This window comes from Protopterus annectens, chromosome 1.part0 (genome assembly GCF_019279795.1).
Source record: "Protopterus annectens isolate FY-2018-M chromosome 1.part0, PAN1.0, whole genome shotgun sequence".
In the NCBI taxonomy this organism is placed as follows: Eukaryota; Metazoa; Chordata; order Ceratodontiformes; family Protopteridae; genus Protopterus; species Protopterus annectens.
The window spans coordinates 1,800,605,285-1,800,627,629 of record NC_056725.1 but is presented as its reverse complement, the minus strand read 5'-3'; the positions used below and the strand labels follow the sequence as shown (position 1 = coordinate 1,800,627,629).

The 22,345-nt window shown below is 40.5% G+C and overlaps 1 protein-coding gene across 4 annotated transcripts in view; it reads left to right on the top strand.

Annotated features, from left to right (window-relative positions):
- Positions 1-22,345, top strand: part of UTRN (utrophin) — a 4,744,936-nt gene that overhangs the window by 2,857,032 nt on the left and 1,865,559 nt on the right. The window contains exon 1 of one of the 4 annotated variants that reach the window (XM_044069620.1): positions 13,994-14,624. The exons of the other annotated variants lie outside the window; for them this stretch is intronic. Within the exon in view, the coding sequence (XP_043925555.1) occupies positions 14,481-14,624 (144 nt within the window). The 5' untranslated portion in view covers positions 13,994-14,480. Of the gene's footprint in view, positions 1-13,993; positions 14,625-22,345 lie in introns of those variants that run through there. 4 annotated transcript variants of the gene reach the window in all.

Sequence of the window (22,345 nt, the reverse complement as noted above, 5' to 3'; positions counted from 1 at the left end):
TTCTGTGCATCCCTTTAGTAAGTACTATAAGTTGAATGTGATTTCTAGGACCAGAGCTGGCTTTACCAGGGCAATTCTCCATTGATTCATAGAGGGGCTCTGCTGGCCCTTCCTCCTCCCAATCGTCTTCCTGATCTTTTGCATTCTTCCTATTGTAAAGAATACTGCAACAGTGACATGGAAGGACATAGTACAGTTGTGTAAAATCTTACCATAACAGTAGATGTCCTTCTCTTCACTGTTGCAGTATTCTCTCCCTGCCTCCTCCCGCAGTCCTTTTTCCTTCTGGATGTGTTGTTACCTATTTTTATCCTTGGACTGTCGTTCCTACTGGCTCTTTTCAGTTCTGAGGATGGCACGTCCAGACGTCACCTTTATGCCCTACATTGTGTGTGAGGAGTATACGTATGATGTACAGTGTACCCAAAGGCTTTGGTATACTGACCAGATGTCGGGCTGGCCTTGGCATGGGATCCCAATTATTAAGAATACTGGAACAGTAAAGAGAAGGACAATCTACTGTTATGGTAAGATTTTACTCAATTGTACTCTCTCCCTGGTGCATGCCATGGCCCTAGACATTTTTGATTGTAGTTGATTCATTGTAGAGCATGTAACAGTGTAGCAGTGGGTCTATATTTTGGCATTGACACTGGAAGTGTCTTTTATTTCTGGTAGGACTCTTCTTGCCAAGAGAAAATAAAAACCTTCCCCAGAGTGATTGACTTGTATGTCAGGACTTAGAAGGACATCTTCCTATTTGTCAGTTCTGTTCCCCTTTGGGATATGATACATTTTAAGGATGTCTTCTCTAGAGAGTGTTTTAGAATTGCTGGGCATTGAGGAGTCCAAGCAGATGACTAGTCCTCCAGTCTTTTAGGTATTTAAGAAAATACTTTTGATAATGTCTCATTGGAACTGGGCAAAAAACCACTGGTTCCCAGTTAGCCAGATCAATTTTGCAGGTTCAAAGAAAAATGTAAATATTTCTTTAAAACTCTGTTACAGATATGTGGTAATTTCAGAGGACACCACAACAAGGTTCAAAATCATTTCTGCTAATAATAATTTTCCCAACAACAAGGAAAGTTGAATCCTGGACAAGTCTGGGAAGGAAGTATATGCATCTCCCACATTAAGAGTTAGAGCTGTTAACTGCTAAGTACATACTTTTCTTTATCAAGTTAATATCAACAGACTAATGGAAGGACCTAATGGAGGAGATGGAAGATGGAGTGTTAAGGCAAAGGTTTTTTCAGATTGTCATGTTGCCTTCAGTGTCGTTAAAGAGCACAGTAAAATGGGGCTATGATTCTGTAGATGCCTACACTGGACAGCTACTTATGGCTTAGTGATTAAAAGGAGTGCTTAGTTGAAGATCCAGCCCTTATCAGATGACACAAGTGTACCTTTCTTTAGTGGTCCTTTAGACAAGAACCTTTTACTCAGTTCCCATTCTCAAGAAGTGTTAAAAAATCTGGAGTAAAAGGGTAAGAATGAACAAAATAGTAAAGCAGTCAACCACCCTGAGCTTCCTAAATATAGTAGGAATTTTCTCCCAAATGTTGTCCCTTTTTATGAGAAGCAATGCCTGGCAGAGCAGTAAGTAAAAGAATACCTCTGGAAAAAAAGGCATTTAAAAGGAGGCCAAAGCAGTCAGTGGGCAGGGGCATGGAGAACGGTCATTTTCTCAGGCAGGATTGTTCCTTATAGTTTTGACTTTCTTACCCTATCATGTCTGTGTCTTCTTGCTCCTCCATCTTCTAAGAGAAAGAGTCTCTCTCTCTAGAAAGAGTGATGGTGTAACCTGACTACACATCACTGTGGGCAAGACAAGCAATCAGCTCAGAATACAAAATCAAGTCTGGAGATTTACCAGATTTTCAGGCCTAGTTTTAAACAAAATAAACTTCAGCAGCAGGACAATGATTTCCTGTAGAAGAGCAGGGGAGAACAATCTGTTCAGGACTGCTCATGTGCTGCAGGAACCAGGGTTCTTGGAGACTCATGCTGGACCTGCCCAAACTAAAAACATTATAAAAAGTACAAGATGTTAACATTGGTGTCCCTCCTTCCCCTGCTTTCACCAGATGTGATCGTTGTCACTTTGGACAAGAAAGATGGTTGCCATTGCGTCTCCAGCTACAGAGAACATAAGAAGGTTCTGATATTCATAACAGGAACAGAGCATTTCCATTTCACCTCCTTGTCTTTGGGATGTGCACTGCTCACAAAATATTTACCCACTGTCTTTAGTCCAGTCTTTGCCCTTGTCATATTAAAGGGCGTTTACATTTTCCCATCCTTCTACATGTCTGCTCACTGGAGGAGTTACTAAATGATCTGGATTGCAGTACATCACACCTGCACTACTTGGCATCTCTCAAGTTACATGAAACTCCACTCTTGTCTCATCTTGGGTAGAAAATGCCTACATGACAGCAAGGTCCATTCTGAAGGTGCTCAGGTATGTCAGCCTTCTTCCTACTAGTATCCCCAGTAGGCTACTCATGAAGAAGCCTCCATCCATGTGAGAAAGTACTGTCAGTTATACCGTCAGCTCAGATGTTTAGTGAGACATTTGCTAGCCATTCCAGGTATGCCATTCATAATTGTTTCCCAGGTGTTCCAAACTCTTATCCAAGAACGAATCATAGTTTACTTGAGAGCTTGTACTAAAGCCATGAAGGCCCAGCAATGGAAGAACCCCAAGAACAGAGCCAAGCACACTAATGTCAAGACGATGCTAGCCCTGGAATGTATTCCACAAATATTCAAGATGACTTACAAGCCAGCAGTCCTAAAAGTATTTATAGAGTTGTAGGAATGTACTGGGCTAATGACCAACAGGGCCTCTATAAGCATAGCCAAGCAACCCAACCCAACTGCATCCCCTTGTAACATGTGCATCTTAATTGATAGTATGTGGTACATGAGAAAACATCCAGAAAATCAACTCCAGTGTGCAATGAAAGCCTGGGATCTAAACACCCAACAGGAAGTACAGCTGAGGGTTATTCATTTCTCTTGGCTCACAGCTTCTTGTCAGTCCAGCCGACCAAGGTCTACTCTTAATCTTCACATCTTCCACAGTCCTTGACATAAAACTGGATGTCCCAAGGATTGATTTCCTTACCTCAAAATCTACAGCAGAAGAAATTGTGTTCCAGTCACTCTTGCAGGGAGATGCTTTTCAGTAAAATGGAATGTGGGTTCCTGTATACCTGTCTTCTCCCTACACCGAAAGTATTTTAAAGGCATGAAGACCACACAAAGCTTATCTAATTAAACCCCTTTTGACCAAGGTATCCCTTTTTCTCACAGCTGATGTGTCTAGCCAAAGACAAGTTATTTTTTTTCTGTAATCCCTTGTGGACTGTTAACCCAGCAAAGGGAAATCCCGGTACATGCTGACCTAAAAGACCTCAAACTAGCAGTGCAGAAGTTGTAAACCTAATCACATGCTGGGACTGTATCACAACTCAAGTATAACAAACACTGACAAGAAGTCAACAGCTGGAGAATCCCGTCTGGCAAAACTGGCAAAATGGAACAGATTCTGTGTATGGTGTGGTAGCCACTGCATATTGCCTAGGGTGGCATCATTCCAAGACGTTTTACTGTATTTGACAAGATTTGTTTGACAAGGGGCCTTACTTATTCAATCTGTCAGCTGTTTCGCCTTGTCTGCCCTTGTAACTTCTATTGGCCTGTATTCCTGCAAGCAGTTTTTAATGAGGGTTTTTTAATTTGAGGCCTCTATGGAGATATTTGCCCCCTCTTTCAGGCTTTTACTCTGTAATAGAAAAATTAGCTGTACCACCCAATCCTTCAAATATCATCTCTATTAAATTCCATTATGGAAGATCTTACTTTGGTGGCAGGTACCTAAACAAGAAGAATTTCAGAGCTGCGAGTCTTGAGGTGTAAGGAGCTCTTACACTCCTAATTGAGATCTTACAACAAACCACTTACAAGTGCAGAAGTTCCAGAGGACTGGGGAAATAGCAATCCTTGATACCCTTATAGAAGGCGTGAGAAAAAAATATGGGGATCTTAATGACAGTGGCAGTGGAAGTCATGGAGAGAATCCTAAGGGTAAGGCTGGTAACATTTCAAGGGAACAAGAGTATTCAGGACAGCAACTAATGGGGGTTTACAGAAGGAGCGGTCAGTCATGCCCAAGACATATTTTGACTGGGTTATATGAGTTTGCAACAGGGGAATACCAGTAGACCTGGTCTGCCTGAAATTCTGCAAGGCTTTTAATTCTGTCCAATAAATGAGGTGGATAGGAAAGCATGGGAGATTGGAGCAATGTTTAAACCTGAGGAAGTGCATAGCTGCATGTCTGAATATTAGGACATAGGGTTATAGTGAGAGTGACAACATCAGGAAATGTCTAATGGAGTATTACAGCAGTTTGTCTTGTGTTGAACATTCTTCAGTGTCTTTGACTAAAACATAGCTAAGGGAGAAGAGAACATGATGCGTCTCTTTGTTAAAGGTGGAAATATAAGTGTAGCAGTAGAGAATGTGGTTAAGTGTCCAGCAAAGGATGTGGAAGAGAAGTGGCAATCAAGATTCATTGTAAAGAAATGCAAAGTGCTGCACTTGGACCATAGCAACTCTGGTGTGAAGCATCAGATGAGGAGCAGAGCAGAGTGAAGCAGAGCAGGGAAATTATTGGGGGGGTGCTTATCACAGGTGAGTTGGACCACCAGCAACAGAGAGAGCAGCAGTGCACAGGATGCTTCGGTGTATCATTAGAGGGATTGGTCTGGAAGAAAAGCAGTAATGGTTCTGCACAGTAGGCCCTTATAACTTTATTGTGTAGCGTAAGCCTGGGAACCTTGTTGGCTAGGCTTATCAGGGACCTGGGGACCCAGGTTGATAGTAGTCTGTCATTCGACACCCATGTAGCTAAAGTAGTTAGGAAGTCCTTCTACATTGCCCACCTTATCATGAAGGGATTCTCATCTAGATCAAGGGAGGTCATAGTCTCCCTTTACTCATCACTCATCAGACCAATGATTGAGTACAATGCCCCATTCGGAATGTATCTGACCCGACACTTGCAGCAGCTGGAGAGGCCACAAAAGTTCCTCACCAAAAGGATAAAGGGTCTCAAAAATCTGTCCTATGCTGCCCGACTGAAAGAACTCCAGCTCTATTCAGTCGCACCGCTTGCTCAGAGGTGACCTTTGCCTAACATACAAGGCCATGTCAAACCCAGATTTGATGAATATGCTTCACCTCAAAAATCTAGATCCATCAGAGCCACAAGGGCGGAGACTTAAACCTCGACACGGCTATTAATAGGACGTGCTGGAGGGATAGATTCATCACCCAAAGACTCCCTATGCTGTGGAACAAAATCCCGGTACATGTGAGGCAGAGCACCTCGCTGGCCTTGTTCAAGAGAAATCTTGACCAATGGATGGGAGATCGCAGATATACCCCAGGAATTACCTCAGTGTCACTGCTCGACAGAGGCACAGCAAAATAATGGGTATAGTTCCCCATACTAAAGGGGTGGCGTAAGCCACAAAACAATGGGCTAGGCTTATAAATGCCCTCGGGCAGATAGCCTAGTATGAACCTATGAACCTATGAACCTATGTAGGCCCTCGGGCCGATGGCCTTGTACCTACCTATGAACCTATAAAACCTTGAGTATTGTATGCAGTTATGGAAGATGTATAAGAAAGGCTGATGGAAAGAATTCACAGCAAAGCTAACATAAATGTCCATGAGCTGGAGAAGGAGATTGACTAGATGCTAGATGAGCTAGAGGGCTCTCTTAAAACTAGAATATGTAGGAGGGAGGGGGCTCATGTCACGATGATGAAAATGGATCATTCTAGATAGGAAGGGTGTTGGGCGGAAGGGCACAGGTAGATAGTAGGGACTTGGCTACTCTCTAGATCTTGACAAGCAGTTTCACAGACAGGATTTGGGACACTTAAAATGATCTACTTAAGTAGGTGGTGGACAGGGAATCCTCAGAAGCATTTAAGAGGGCATGGGGCAAGTTCAAAGGATGAGAAGGAAGGTTGGGAATAGAAGGGAGGTAACATTTTAAGAGATTTAAAAGGGAAGACTAGATTAACTTATTGTTTCATTCTGTAATGAAACAGATGCAATATAAATAGGGTGGTACTTAGGATCAACCCTTCTTTCAAACCCAAAGTGACATCAGGGCAGTATTTTAACTTAAACACTTCAATTTTCTACTCAGAAACTCAAACACGAGTGGGGAAATACCTGTAGTAAATTGATGTGCATGAGTAGCTGAAGTATTACCTTGATAGAATCAAAAGTTTAAGGCAAATGGAAAAACATTTTTTTTTATGCCAGGAAAACAATGCAGACCAGCCTCCAAGCAAACCTTGTCTAAATGGCTGGCAAGCTGTATTGTCCTCTTATCACACCATGGCAAAACTCTGCAGGAGCAGGTTAAAGCTCACTGCACTAGCTTAGCAACTACAGGAGCTGTCTTTTTTTCAGAAATGTCAGCCCAGTGCTTTTGTGAGGCAGGTAAATGGGTTTTCTTTCCACATCTTTTATGTGTGTTGTAAGTCAAGCGTGCAATCCCAAAGCAGAATGGGATTTGCCACTGCTGACTTCCACCACAGTAGGTCTGTGATGAGGTTATCCACTGCTTTGCCTAGCCTTCCAAACATGATAAATTGTACTGTAGCAGTGAACCTTATGATGAGATGCTTCACTGTTTGAGACCGTGGCTAAGCATTCAGATCATAGTGCTGTAATATCATGGTAATGCATTTTTTAAAGTTGATTATTATAATGTCAAGAGTAACTGAGACTGGCTATTGTGCTGTTTGTTGTTGGATTGCATACTTAAGCAAATTTCCTAAGTTAACTGCTCTATACTATAAGAATGTATTTTTCTTGCGATATCTTTTTTACTCAGTATAACCACATTTCATTAAGCTGCTAAGTTAGTGCTTTAATCTTCCTGTTCATTTTCTTGTACTCTGCATGTAAAAATGTCAATTCATGTAGGCTGAAGCCTGATCATACCTGAAAAATAATGATTGGGCAAGTTAAGTAAGTCAGTTAAAAAACAAATTAAGTAAACAAAAATGTACAGTTGTATGAGGATGCTTTGTATAGCAGTGCATTTTTAAAATATAGTGATCACTTCTATGTTATAGACTTAAACCTAGCAGCCCCTTAGGACCTCTCCCCTCCTGTTTGCATGCAGGTATGTTCAGTAGCAGAGATTTGGTGGGGAGGGGGTAAAAGCACCATCCCAGTTTTATCCCTGATGTGTGTGATGTCATTCTGTACAGAAATAATGTTTTAATATTAGAGGAGACTGAAGTCTCAGGAGCATTCTGTAGTCTGTCTTAGATCTGACAGCAAGGACCACTCACCCATCTTGCCTTGCTCTATTCAGTAAGTAGGAACAGCAATTCTTTTAGTCAGTCAGGAATAGATAGTGAGACTAGCTAAATATTTTTTCTATAACTGTATGAAACTTTCCATCTGTTATTTTTAATATTTCCTGTGGCTGAAACTCTGGTGTTTACTGTAAATAGATATTTAGTATTTTCATGTTCTTTTATTTATTATTAAATATAGGTAAACTTTTGGCTGGTCCTTTTTAGTAAATATTTAAGTATTGAGAGTATTTGCATATATTTCTTTGGTGATAACTCTGGACACTCCTGAAAGCCTTGCTGTTGGTCAGCATTACCATTTGTATTAATATTAACTTCACTCAGTGTAATTGGATACCCTGTTAAGAGCCTTATAGTAACTGATTGGTGGCAGTGAAACTACCTTATAGTCTGGACATAAGGTGTCATAACTAGTAAAAATCTGTGCTAGCATTTCCCAGGTGTGTGTGTGTGTGTGTGTGTGTGTGTGTGTGTGTGTGTGTGTGCTCCTGTGCGCCCAGGTTAAATCTCAGTGTGTGTGTGTCAGCTACTTTTGGGGCCAGGGACATGAAGCACTGGTTTCACAGTGCCAGTGGGGATCCTTATTGGGGACCTGGGGAAGACCGATATAGAGAAATCCAGACCCTGGGCTGAGTGTGTTCCCTGTGTGGTCTTAAGGGAGATTGTGCTTGATGCAGAGAGGTCTGCATCTGGAAGTAGTGTGTATCCATTTTTATTCCAAGCGAACGTCCCTCTCTAGTGTCAGTGGTGAGGGTTCAGGCTCCTTAATTACTGGCCCAGAGTGGGGACGTCACAATTGTATTTTTGAATAATATAACTTCATGGGTCTCACCTACTGAGTTGGCGTATTAGGCAGAGAATGTATAACAGTAATAACACTTCTGGAGCACATGTAGAAACTGTTTTCATAATTAGCCTTGTCAGAGCAACAGCTTTCCTACTGACATCTTGAGTATGGGCTGTGAAGGAAGAACGCCACATGTTAGTAATTTCTCCACACACAAAAAAATAACCAAATCTGGCTTGCAGAAATGTTTTTACTGGAGGTTGAGTGGCATAAGTTTGAGAATTTAATGTCGCAGTGCATTTCACTGCAAAATATTATATTGTGAGAGACGGTGGTGCACTTTTTGGAATTTTTCTTCACTGTGGTGTGATTGTGGAGTTTTTTTTTTGGGGGGGGGGGATATACCAGCAAAAAGTGTGCCGAAAACCATAGGCAAGCCACTAAAATTAACATTTGCTGATGTTCTTTTTCACTTGTTGTTCTAACATCATTGGTATGGTGAAGAGAAAATCTATGTATGGCAAATGTCCAATGCTCTAGAAGTGTGGTTGAATAAGTTGAAAAATAGATGCCTGTTGCAGCCAATATCCATGGTTTCTATGTGATAATGCAACATCAGTCATTGTATTTGAACATCCACTGTTTATGGCAAGTATGCTGTTACAGGTGTACTTATATTTTCTTTACTTTTAAACCCTGTTGTCCTTTTGTGGTGCATGCTGCAGTAAAAAACTCACCAGCCTAGGTTAATGGCCCTGGAGCCTTTATAAGCCTAGCCCATAGGATTACCCTGGCATCATGCCACCCAACCTTAGTTCTTAGTGCCTCTGTCGAGTAGAGCTACTGGAGTGATCCCCCCAGGGTGAATTTTCTATTTCCCATCCATTCATCAAGATTTCTCTTGAAGAGGGCCAGTGAGGGGCTCTGCTGGACATGTATGGGAAGTCTGTTCCATAGCATGGGCAGTCTCTGGGTTATGAACCTGTCCCTCCAGCATGTTCTGTTTATTGTGGTAATGAGGTTGAGGTCTGTGGAATGTGTGGTGCGGAGGGATTGGGATTTCTCTAGCTGTAGCATTTCTAACAGAGCTGGGTCAGACATGGCTTTTGTAAGTCAAGCAGAGATCGCCTCTAAATAAGTGATATGAGACAGAGAATAGTTGGAGTTTTTTGAGTCTGTCCATATAGGACAAGTGTTTAAGGCTTAGGATCCTCTTTCTGAGGTACTTTTGTGGCCTCTCCAGTTGTTGCAGGTGTCTAGTGAGGTACATGCCAAATGGGGCATTGTACTCAATGATTGGCCTAATGAGGGAAGATTAGAGGGAGACAATGACCTCTTTCTTCCTGGATGCAAAACCCTTAGTAATGAGTTGTGCCACATAGAAGGACTTTCTGACCACAGTGACAATGTGGTGCTCAAAAGAGAGGTTGCTGTCAACCTGTGTTCCCAGATCTCTTATAATGCCTTCTGTGTTCAGTGGACTACCATTGATGTGGTAATTCAAAGGAACCGGGTTTTTCCTAAAGGGGATGACGACACATTTTTTGGCATTGTGCTTTAGGCCATGGGTCTGACACCAGTCATTGGTCTCAGTGAAGCCTTTCTGTAGGATGTCATCATCACTTGGGGAGTTAATAATAGCTCCCAACTTGCAATCGTCTGCAAACTTTGTCAGCCAGAGTCCCTTCGTGTTGGCATGGACTTCAGAAAAGCAGATACCAAACAGTAGAGGACCCAGGACCGAACCCTGTGGGACTCCACTCATGAGTGGTCTGCAGTCTGACTTGGAGTCAGCTACTTTCATACTGTGGGTTCTACCTGTGAGCCAGTTTACAACCAGTCTAGTGATACAAGGGCTGATGCCTGGCTTAGTGAGTTTTTATTATTTCTGAGTGGTGAATGGTATCAAAGGCCTTTGCCAGGTCAAGGTAGGCTGTATGAACCACCTTGCCTTCATCCACAGCTCTGGTAACTGACTCAAAGAAGTCGACCAAGTTTAGCAGGGATGATCTACCCTTCACAAAACCAAACTGTGTAGGACCCAGAGTTTGGAGATTCCCTAATCCTTGTTTGTTAGGTCCATGATGATGCATTCCATAGCTTTGCATATCAGACTCATCAGGCTAATGGGGCTGTAGTTCCCAGGGTCTGTAGTCGCTCCTCCTTTGTGGAGAGGGATGACTCTAGCAGTGTGCTATTTGGTAGGGACAAAGCCTGAGGTGAAATTGTGATTGAACAGGGCATGCAGGTGAGGTGCCAGTTCTACTCATGTAGAACACAGCCAGGGATATTGTCAGGTCCCATAGGAGCTGTATTCTTGGCCTTGAACAGTGCTGTTTTAACCTGTGCAGCAGTAATACTTGGGTGCCTGACAATCTATTGGTATTGTGATTGGTCCTTTGGGGGGGAGGGTAAAGTTGGCACTGACTCTGTCGACCAGTATATTGGCAATATCTGTTGGCTCTGTATAGGAGGTACCATTGTGCAGTAGCTCAGACAAAATCTGGGTATTGCTGTGGAGATTCTTTACATAACTATAGATGGCCTTGTGGTTGTCTTTACTATCTGCTGCAATTCTGTTTTCATAGCTAGCTTTAGAGGATTTCATGAGGGATCTCAACTTTTTGTTGAGGCTGATAAGGGAGTTTTTCCAGTCTTGGGACTTTACCTTATTTCACATCAGTTTCCTCCTTCTGTTGTAGAGTTTGTTTATGGCAGGGGACCACCAGATTGGCTTCCTTTTTTTTTGGAGGAGAGCATCTTGGTTCTATTGGGCATGGCGAGATCCATGCATTTGTGTATGCGTTCATACAATGCATTGGTGTTTGATTTGGCGGTCATGCAACTCTTCTCCATTTCCATGGGTGCCGTGAAGTTATCCACCTCTGTTTTTAGGAGCCCAAAGTTAGCTTTGGAGATGTTTTTCATGGTGGTTACCTTTGCGGGGTGGTGGAAGGTATGTGGATTTCCAAGGTGATTAGTTTGTGGTTGGATCTAACCATGGACGAGTTGACTGTTGGTGTAGAGCAACGGTCGCCCAGGTTAGTATTGGCCAGGTCAAGGATGTTGCTACCTCTAGTGGGGGTAAGAACAATCTGGTCCAGAGCTTTGGAATTAATGAATTCCAGGAAACGTTGGGCAAGTGTTTTGGTACATGAGTAGTTTTCCCAGTTAATATTAGTTTTATACCGTACAGTACACTCCAGCTATTCATTTTGGGTTCCTACTACTCTCTCTGAGTAACATAGTTTCCTTTGCTATGTACAGACACACTATTCCAGGTACCATGCATGCTCCCACCCACTAGTACTTTTTTTCAGACATCTTTATTGAATTATCACTTATGACATATAGGCAGTCATATGAGAACATTATACATCACATATTATCTTTTGTACAGTCATTGTCTATTCCTGCCTTCACTTAAACCTCATTACTCCTCCAAAACATTATTCTGCATGTAGTGTTCCCATAATTCCCATTTTTTTCCTATGTCATTTTCTCCCACACTTTTTTAAATGCCCCACTCCCAGTTCTATTCTCTGTTACTATATTCACTACTTCATATATGGTTGGTTTAGACTTTGATTTCCATTTTCTAGTAATTGCTGTTTTGGCAGTCACCAGTGTTAAAGTTAGCAAGACCTTACTATGTCTAGGCAATTCTAACCCTGTGTCCCAGCTCAAAATATTATTTCCTTAGTTAACCCAATTTGCTCACCCAGTATTTCTGACAGAGTAGTCTGTAAGGAATTTTTCAAGTCTGCTAACTAATTACACACCCAAAATATATGTTCCCAATTCCTACTTTCTTTCCCATTACACTTCCAACATTTGCAATATACTGGAGGAAGAAATTCTTTGGAGCCTGCTTGAGATATAAAAATACCTTGCAAACACTTCCAAGCAAAATCCTAAATCTTTTAGACTTTGTTGCATATTTGGGAGCCATACATATATCCTCCCATTATTTTTGTGACTTTCTTATCCAGTGTCTCTTCCCAGTCTTTTCTGACCTCCTTTTATTGATTCCTATTATTATCTTGCAGTATTTTATATGCTGTAGTAATTATCCCTTTTTTAACAGCAACTTCTATTCTAGAGTCAGCTAAAAACACACCCATTTCTTGTTGATGTTCTCTCTACTGCATCCATCCAACCCCACATTTGCCTTTTCTTTCAAGTGAACATGTATGTGTGTACATTTTTGCGACTTTTACTTTTTGATGGACCTAGGTGTGTTCTCAAGTAATTCTGAGACTGTGTGCCAAATGCAGAGTAGGTAAGATTGGTTTTCCATCCTCCTGGTATAAAGTAATTCAGGTTACTGCTCTCAGCCTTTGAGTCATGCAGCTGGCCTTCTGTTGTGCCACTACTGCCCCTGCTTGTCCTGCTTACTGACCTTCAAGTGAATTTAAAGTGCCATGAGAAGCAAGTTTAGTTGGCTGTCAGTCCTTCCTGCGGTTGTCTCATTGTTTTTGCAGATTGTCAGCTTTCTTTCCGACATTTTACCAGGTTCTGTGTGCAGTTCTGAATTCATTCTCATAAGCACTTCTAGCACATTTCAGAATGCTTTGTTACGTAGCCCTTCGCTCCTTCCCGAGTGCCTTGGCATTGGTGCCCTTATGGAGAGCCAAGGCAGTTGTCTCAGTGCAAGTTTTCCGGTGCCAAAAATGTAAGCAGCAGATAGGAGAAGAAAATGGTTGTATAGTTATTTGATACTTGACTTGCAGCAGACAAATTCTTGCATACTTATCGTTTGGTTGAGTTAAAGCAGGCTTTTCTGATACCAAATTCTTGCATACTTATCGTTTGGTTGAGTTAAAGCAGGCTTTTCTGATACCGAATGGAGCAGTGTTATTTTCTAAAACACTGTTTACTTGTTAGGCTGTGCAGCACATTTAGCAAATATCTTCTCCGCCCTTCGTGAGTTGAGAATGGTGGGTGCATATTTGCAGTTAGAGGAATACACAATATACTGTTATCAGTAAACTTGTAAAAAAATAATGGAAAGTAATGCTACATACTGCAGTACAGTTAGTACTGTAAGTGTGTGTGGAATTTTTTGTTTTTGTTGTAAAAGGTATTATTCAGCATACCTTTCATTTTATGTGAGCATAAGTCTTTAAGGTCTACAGCAGAAATGGCATAATGTTATAAATTAACATTTTATTTATATTTTTGCGGGAGGGATCAAGGTTGTACTTCAGTAATTGAGCATGCATAATTTTGTTGGCCCTCTGCTTGAATAATTGTGTTAATTTTCATAAGTTCTTAATCATTATTAGAATTTAATATATTGACTTCAGATACTTGCTGCAGTCTCAGTTTCATTTATCAAATGACCAGTTTTACGGTGCCCTTTATTCTTTTTTTGGGAATTTAAAGCATCATTTTGTGACTTTGAGCTCTGAATACCAGAATGTATACTGTGGATCATCCACTTAAAGAACCAGGTTCTATTTTCTTAGGTTTCATGAGCACCTGAGTAGTGTGATGTTTTCTTTCTTGCGTTTAATGTTCAGTCTTTTGCACTAAACATCGTTATTGAGGGATCTGCCTACTGCCTGTAGTTGATTTATTAGTATAGAGTGCAGAGCTGTTATAATTGGAGCAGGTACCCCTCTTCATTTTCAGAGATTTATAGCTGAAGCACACGCAGACACACACGCGCGCACACACACACACACACACACACACACACACACACACACACACACACACACGCACAACCACTCTCTTCCTTGCTCACTCTTCAGCTGTGTCAGATCTGCTTAAGGTTTGGGGAGAACACATTATCAGAGCAGAGAAAGAAAACGCTGCTGTCCCTTGGCATATAAAACAAGCTTCAAGGGATGAGCAGTCATAATGCATTTTGAGAGCTGCTTCGTGAGAGACAGCTGCTTTGTTTTCATAGCCTTCATGTTTCAGTTAATAATCCCTTCCAGTGTGGAAGGCGCTCCTTTATAGTTGCTTACCGAACTGCCTTTAAACCTAGCGTTTGCAGTACTGAGCTGTGGAATTGAACTCTTTGCGGTGGAGCTTTTTTTTTTTTTCTCTCTCTCTCCAGTCTTTGAGTAAGCTGCATTCCCTCAGTTTCTGGCAGTTCAGTGTTAGCACAGTGTTTGGGACAGTTTAAGCTGCTGTTACTCTGAGGGGTTGCATTTTTGACGCTTGCTTGTTTTGGAATCAAGCATGCTGTGGCTGCAGGCACATCACTGCCCTTTGGCCAGGTGGAAAATGCTTACTGCTTTTTGTTTATAATGCGAATTTCAAGGAACCTTCAGAAGTGTGGCAAACTTAAAATGATGGCTTTGGTCAGAAGCTCTCTGCAGAAAGTTGTGGTGTTGCTCCATCGTTTGCAGAGGATGGCTATTTCTTCCCCACGCTACCAGAAGTTATGTAAGGTGAGTTAATGCCTTTTTAAGGTTGTGTCCAACCCAAGTTGTCAGTTTAAAAGCTTCCAGGGCTGGGCAGGATTTGTTTAAAGCATCAGATAAAAATAATAGCTTGTAATACTTTCTGAAGAAAAAAAAACAATAATGCAGCATCATGTTTTAAGACCATTCTACACTTGTTTTGCAGTCATTATTTTGTTTGTAAGTTCATTAAAAGTTTTATTTTTTATTATAGCTCTTTGTGGGTCTAGGTTGTCCCTTTGTGAAGGAATTTCATTTAGGTATTATTAGTAAACCTGTCATTTCTTTCTCCCCTACATGATCAGATGCAGTAAACCCACCCGCTGCATAACAGGAGTGCAGAGGATTAAGCTTTGACCTGCGGGGTAGCTTCCTGCTGATGTGTTAAACTATCTTTTTAGTCTTTTGAATCCATAGATAGATATCATTTCAGTACGAAGCTAGTGGTCTGATTTCTTTTTGTGGCATTTAGAGCAAGCCATGTGGCAGCATATGGTATAGCTTTCATTTTGCATGATTCACATTTCCTAGTAAAGTGCTGTATGACCATCCCTCTCTGCAAGACTGGTGATGATGCAAAGGATTTCTAGCAAATTATGATGTAACTTGATACAGGTTTTGTCCAGGTGGCTGGCACACTTTGCGGCTACATTTAAAAAAAAAAAAACAAAAAAAAAACACTTTTGTAACCCTGATATTCTTAGCTTTACACTTTTCATGGTGTTTAGTTTTCTAACTCATTAATGTTAATTTTATAAACCAAATCATTTGCACATTTTATTTACCAGTAGACTTAACTTACTGCTTTGTACAGTAACGTGCTGCTGTCTAGATTTGAAAAGCTCGATGCTGTGAACCTCACTTGGAAGATGAAAGTCACATGTTGTGTAGGATTCCACTCTAGGTCCATCTGTGGTGTTTACAGATGTGGAAGGAAATAGTAATACCTTCAGTTCTACAACCCCAGTATTGATTTTTGCAAAGTTTTACAAGAATCCCAAATGTTACCCCCTGCCTATGTACATATAAAACATTTGGTTACATTCTTAACCTTGTGCATTTACTCTATTCTGTATTTCTTTACTTGATATTTGTTGCCTTTGGGGGCATGTCATGCCTGTAAAGGGTCAAATGTCTAACCTACCTACCCAGTTATAAAATATAAAAATAAATAAATGCAGGTATTTAGTCTGTGTCATGTTTCTTAATGTCTAATATCACAGAGCTGCAACCTTTCTATGGCTTGCTACCCTGTAACTTTTACTCAGATGCATTTTAAGACGCCCTCTATTCTACATTTCTTCAGCTAGCCAAGAGTTAGCATTAAAACACTGGAAATGTTCCCACTATTTGGGAGACACGTGAGGACATGTTGACAGAATGCAGCCCTTTGTTTCCAGACCTTTCAGTCTGCATCTCTGGTCATTTTCCTAGAAGGTTGCAGTACCTCTGGCAAAGCAGTGTTCAACACCTGCTTTTAAGTTTTCCCAGTGGGTGGAGTCTGTACTGTTGTCTTCATTTTAATATGCATTTGCTCAAAGTAATTATCAAGTAATGTGACCCACTAGGTTGGGCACAAAAAAAGCATGTCATTTTGTAGTCTTCATACTGGTGGTTAGAGGATTGTTTTTCCTTGTAAGTAATTATGCTGCAGAAGATTTTGTGTGTCCTTTACACATCTTGGTCTTTTTCATTAGTGTAAGTAAAATATTGAATTTCTTCTTTGAATTATTGCTAACACGATATAGTTTATGAATCCATGAAAAATCTCACATTCTTATTTCTTTAGTAGGATCCAGTAATGGAACATATCACATAGAAGGGAAAACTGTCAATCTGAGTTCTGAAGTGTGTTTACTTAGCATTCCGTGCTTCAGAATTGCTCATACTGAAGTTAGCAGAAAATCTGAACAGGAAGAATAGTGGTTTATGAAATCAGTTTTTACAGGAGGTATAGGTCTTCAAATAACTTGGAGCCAAACAGAAAAAAAAGTTATTTGTTTTGTGAAAAGCTTTCCTCCTGAAGTTAAAGAAAAGGTTTGCTGGATTACCTCAGTGAATCTTATTCCTTATGAAGGTCAGACATGAATTTTTGGTTTCTAGCTTTTCTGTAATTCATCTCAACTCATAAGGCTGTCCTCTTAAATGTTGTCAGCGTTTGACATTATTTTCTAGAAGTTTAGCCTTTCCTAATGAGTATTCAAAGTGCGCCAGTAGTTAATAATATAAATCCACACAACCATTCGATTTACCCTCTGATACTTCTGTTCATATTTGTTCGCAGTGTAATAGTATCTACTCTGAAAAAAATGTTCCTTTTTGTGTTGTGGGGATTTACTTGCATTATTTTCACATTCAGAGTAAACTTGCTCTAGTTTGCTCCTTACTTTAGTGTACGTGATTCTGTGTCTGTTTCCTTTGTACTTTATTGAATTACTGTTTTTATTTATGATCATGTAAATAAAAGTATTTAAAGAGTTTATTTGTGTTTCAATCTGTTTTTCAAATCAAAATTTGGTATGCGTGGGTGTGTGTGTGGGTGCAGTTTTGCTGTGACAGTTTATTTTATTTTTCTCTATCTTACTGTGGAGCAGAGGGCTTCCTGTTGCATATGTTAGCCCTTGGGGTTCACAGCAAGATAAAATAATATCCTTCCCTTTTTTCTTAGCAACTGGTTGGTTCATTGTCTGACTTTCTACAAGTACATTGGGTGCAGATTTTTTCAGCCATCTGACCTTAAAGTGAACCACAGGATTGTATAAAAATGACTTGATAATGGGCTGTCTTTGTCATAATGGATGGGGTCTTCACCTCAATGACACAAAATACAGAGTTTGCTTCTGACCTTAGGTGACTGGCTGGGCTTAAAATGGCTCTTCAGGGCAGTTAGCTTTATATTCTCCTGTGAACCTATGATAACGCAACCGTTTGAATTCAAGTGTAAGGTCCTATCATTTAGATAGTGTTCTGTACACTTGGTGTCATTTGGATTAGTTTGTGGGACACCAGTGTACAAGAGTAGTGTTAATAACTGCCCACACTGTAAGTATTACATGTGCCATATGCTTACTGGTGGAATACTGGTGCTGTGTGATATGTTCAACATCTCCCTGTTCTATGCTTTACTAATGGCTATCCTGATGGAAATAAGAAACGATCTCTGATTCTTGTAAAGTATGCAGAGTTTCTGTAGGGTTGTGGGTAATGCATGACAATTTCCAGGGTCCATAGAGACTGGTACATGCACTTGCAAGTGCTTTGATCCAGGTCTGTCTGCTTTTGGGATTAACTTAACTGCAAAGAAACAATTATAATACTGTACAACAGTAAGAATTATATATGCTTAAACAATTTACTTCATTAAGCTACCATATTGCTATGTGTAACTTGTCTAGGCATAGTTTATTCTTGGCTGACACAGCAGTATGTCTATGATAAATCTAGCTGAGTATTGATAGCTATCTTGACTGTTTTAAGATGTTCCTCTTTTCTGTTTGTAGTACTACACGAATGCAGGCATTGCAGCTTATATCCTAATGCAGTGGGATGTATCCTTTTTCGGGATACTTTTTTTAGCACATAGCAGCTGCACTGGCCAAAGATTCTATGCTAGATAGTAAAAAAAAAAAAAAATATATATATATACACACACACACACACACACACACACACACACATATATATATATACATATATACACACACACACACACACACAGACAGCGTGCAAGAGCAAGAGAGATACGGAGATGTAGTATATGTAATTTTTGGTCTGATTTGGCCATAATAAAATACACGAGAAGAGAATGCTTCAAGAGCAGAATCGCTGGCTCTTGGTTAAACAGGATCAGCAGGTAAGTGAATAGAGCTATAAGCGGTCAGGTCTTGCATCACTTGTGTATTTCCCTGCCTTAGAGTAATTTAGGTTGACGGTAAATAGTTGTTTCTAGTTTTCTTGCATCTCTTTCTTAATAAAGAAATGTCTGATCTTAAGCATGCTGGCACAGTTAGCCAAGCATCCTCTTAAGTCTGAAATGTGTTCGGTTGTATTATATTGCTAGACTGCTGCAGTATTCAGCTTTTCCACCTTAAGAAAAAGGGCCATCATTTGGTCACTGTCTGAAGCTTGGTATCAGAGGAAGTCATGTCCATTTGTGATTTCAAAAGATTTACTACACATGTCCTGTATGAAGCTAGTAACACAACAAGAAATCCTGCAGTTCTTAACTTGCATGGCTTTGAGTTTGGTGCAAAGAAAAGAGAAAAAGAAAAACAAAACTTAAATATGACTCGTTTACCTGCCAGGAGGAAAGATGAATCAGTACTGTAGGTGTATTTTTAAGACCATCTGTTATAATTTGCAGTGCTTTGTAAATTGCATGATACCTGCAAGCGGAGGCAGAAAAGATGTGTTGCACATGTAAGTGACTATAAAGCAGCATTGTGTTTGTTTTTATGTGGCTGCATACTTGAGTTAACTTTCCTCAGAGACCACATTAACTGGTGTAATTCTGTTTGATCTGTAATGGGTCTTTGAAAAACTGTTTATCTTTTGTTGCCACAGACAGGTGAGCCCTGTGACCTGCTCTCGTTTTGTGATTTTGTAAGGTGACACTCACTTGGAGAAGCTTGTAAAGTAAGCCATTATTTAAATTGAGTCTTGGTGTCTTCCCAGCGGGTGGGTTAAAGCCAGTGGTTACATTCCATGTTTGAAACTAATGAAAAGCTGCATGCAACTTCCATAGGAATTGCATTTTGTACTTTTATATTCCTTCAAGGTAAAATTGTACTGCAGACAGAATTTTTATTTGTAGAGAATACAGGGCTGATTCTGAAGAGTAGTAGAAAGGCTATGTGGTAAATTTGTTACTACTGAAGCATTAAATTTGGCGAGTACTTCTTAGATGTACGCCATGGTCACTGAAAAGGAATTGCATTTTCAGTAGATATGCCTAAAGGGTCAAACACTAAAATAGACTTGCTTGATTTTAACAGGGATGGTTCCTGTGCCAAAAAGCTCATTTTTGGTGTGGCTGCACAATAGAAAAATTCTCCATGATAAAGAAGTGAGGACACTTTACCACTTAATATAAGCAGCATAGTTTTGAGTTGTGGTTTGAACAAAACTGTTAGCCCATCTGGGCATCCCTATACAAACAGTGCCTGTTTTAGTAGAGGCCTAGAAAGAAGTACGGTGGGATACTTATGATGTGGTGTTCATAGATAAAGGTAGTGCATTTTCATTTTACATGCTCCCATTCACTACGGCACAGTACATGCGTAAAGAGAGAAAGCAGTATCACCCAGAATGGTTAAGTACTTCACAACTAGTCAGGAATCATCAAATTGAGAGAAAGCATCATAAAACAGAATGAGTAAGTACTTAAGCAGTCAGTAGTCTTAGAATTCCAAACTTAGCTAAATCAAGCATACTTACTGTGCATTTATAAGCAGTTCAGTGAATTACTTTGATAAAAATAAATGAAATTAGCTGATAAAAACATAAGACTAACCTGAAGAAAGTGCCTGTTCTGGGTGCAGGTTGTTAGGGGACCAATGAGGGTAATTTTAAAGAGGCACAGATCAGTCCCTGAAAGCATTATTTATTATCAGTAAGCATTATGCTTTCAGGGACTGAATATACTATGCATTATCGGTAAACATTTAAATGATGGTCAATGTTTTGAGTGCTTTTTAGGAGCTGTCATAATGAGTTGTATATCGACATAAGAATCGTTTGCTACAGTTTAGCAAGGAGCTACCATTTATCTCTATAATAGCTCTTTGCTTAGCCAAAAGACATTTTTCGGTCCTCTGGTTCTTTTTTTTTTTTTTTTTTTTTAAGTCAGTCTATGGTGTGGGCACCATATGGAGGCATTGTCCAGGGTGGCATCTGATTTTATTACAGCTTTGTTAGCTGAGGCAGCAGAATGTGTAAAAGAGTAACATTTTAAAGGATTCACTAACGTCTACAATACTTCTGTATAGTACAGAAAGCTGGGCAGTGAAGACATAGCAATTGAGGAAGCCAGAGGTGATGGAGACGAAGTGCCTAATATGGATGGCGAGATTCACACCATTGGACATGTGATGAAACAAAGGCATCAGAGTAGAAGCCAAAGTAGTCCCAGTTGCAGGGAAGGTCAAAGAGAACAGATTATGTTGGTTTGGGCATGTGTGCAAAAAAGCAGGAGATGATTTGGGAGAGACAAAAAGAAGGCAAGAGGAAACCAGGATATTTAGCAAAGAGAGGTATGGATTGTGAGAGAAAATGTGTGATAGTCAGGCATGACCGTCAAAGAAAGTATGAGAGTGGCACTGAATCAAAAGAGATGGAGACAGTTGACATGATGCCCTGACCCCATGCAGAAGAAATTGGAAAAAGGGGGTGGTTGATGATTATGATAATGACGAACAGCTGTAGCTATGCAAAATGTGTGGATAGGAAGGAGTGCTTTCCACAGTGCAGGAGCAGCCAATCATAAATGGTTTGTTTCAGGAAAACACCAAGTCATAGAAAAAATATGAAAGGTAAGTATCTGAAAAGCTAGAGCATCCTTGATGCTCAAGTGCTGACATATTTATTTCCTCATACATAGCTGGAGGCCAAATTAGGTTGTGAGCTTGAGCAAGTGTTGGGAAGTAGACATTGTCAAATGAGAAAGGATTGGACCATTAATGCATGGTTCTCCCCTTCTTTTTGTGCATGTTTAAACTGCATATTGTCATTTCAGATCAGTGAAACTGGCCGGTATCGTCAGAAGGAAGAAAGGTGCATTAATTGCTTGAAAGTATGACGTTGACAAATAATTCACTGACCCACTGCAGATGAATGGAGCCCTGACATAAGATTGATGGGCAGCCTAGGTGCTGGAAGGATTATCCAAGTAGGGTGGGAGTGACCACCTGACACTATATTCCTCATCTTTGATCTGTAGCAGCAGTGGCTCCTGGCAGAAGGAAGACACGTTGTACTAATAGCACTGGCTCAGGCCATATACATGGTGTTGACAAACAGTAAGTCACTGTGTACCACGTGTACTTGAAAGCCTGGCACTGCAGTCTCTACTGTGGCAGTGCATGTTGAAGGCTGCTGAGTTAAAGTGAAGAAAATCCTAGAAGCACCAAGGTAATGTCTCACAGAAAAGGAGAGCTAAAAGGTGTGGCGAGAAAGCACCAATGGAAAGGATACATTTGCCTAGTGTATCACTACTACATGCACCTGTATTCTGTTTCCAGGTTACTCGCAACACGTTTGGCTCTGGTCTTTGCCCACTTTCAACTACAGTGTATCAACAGCTAGCCTTACTTTGCTTTAGACTAGACTGCACTGTACTTTATTTTACCTCACCAAACTTTGGATGTCTCTGAATCATCAGAAGGCCAGCCTCATCCCTTCTCAAACAAAATATTTCCTCTGGGACATCCTAGCTGCAGAGACTTGCAGGATGTTTCTACTGACAGAAAATATTGCATTTCTCATTTTTCTTTTTGCAGACTGTGGCATCCATTAGTAACAGCAAAGACCATTCCGAAGGCTGTGGAGTACATCGCATCCTGCATTGTAATGGTCCCTTTGGCAAGGGTACATGTGAGGAAACTCAAGTGACATTTCAAAAATCTCCGTTGGCTTGTACGTTTTCTTTTTGGAGAGAGTATTTCCTCCCATCTCCCCCAATCCACAAATAATTCATATGGTGGGCAGTTCAA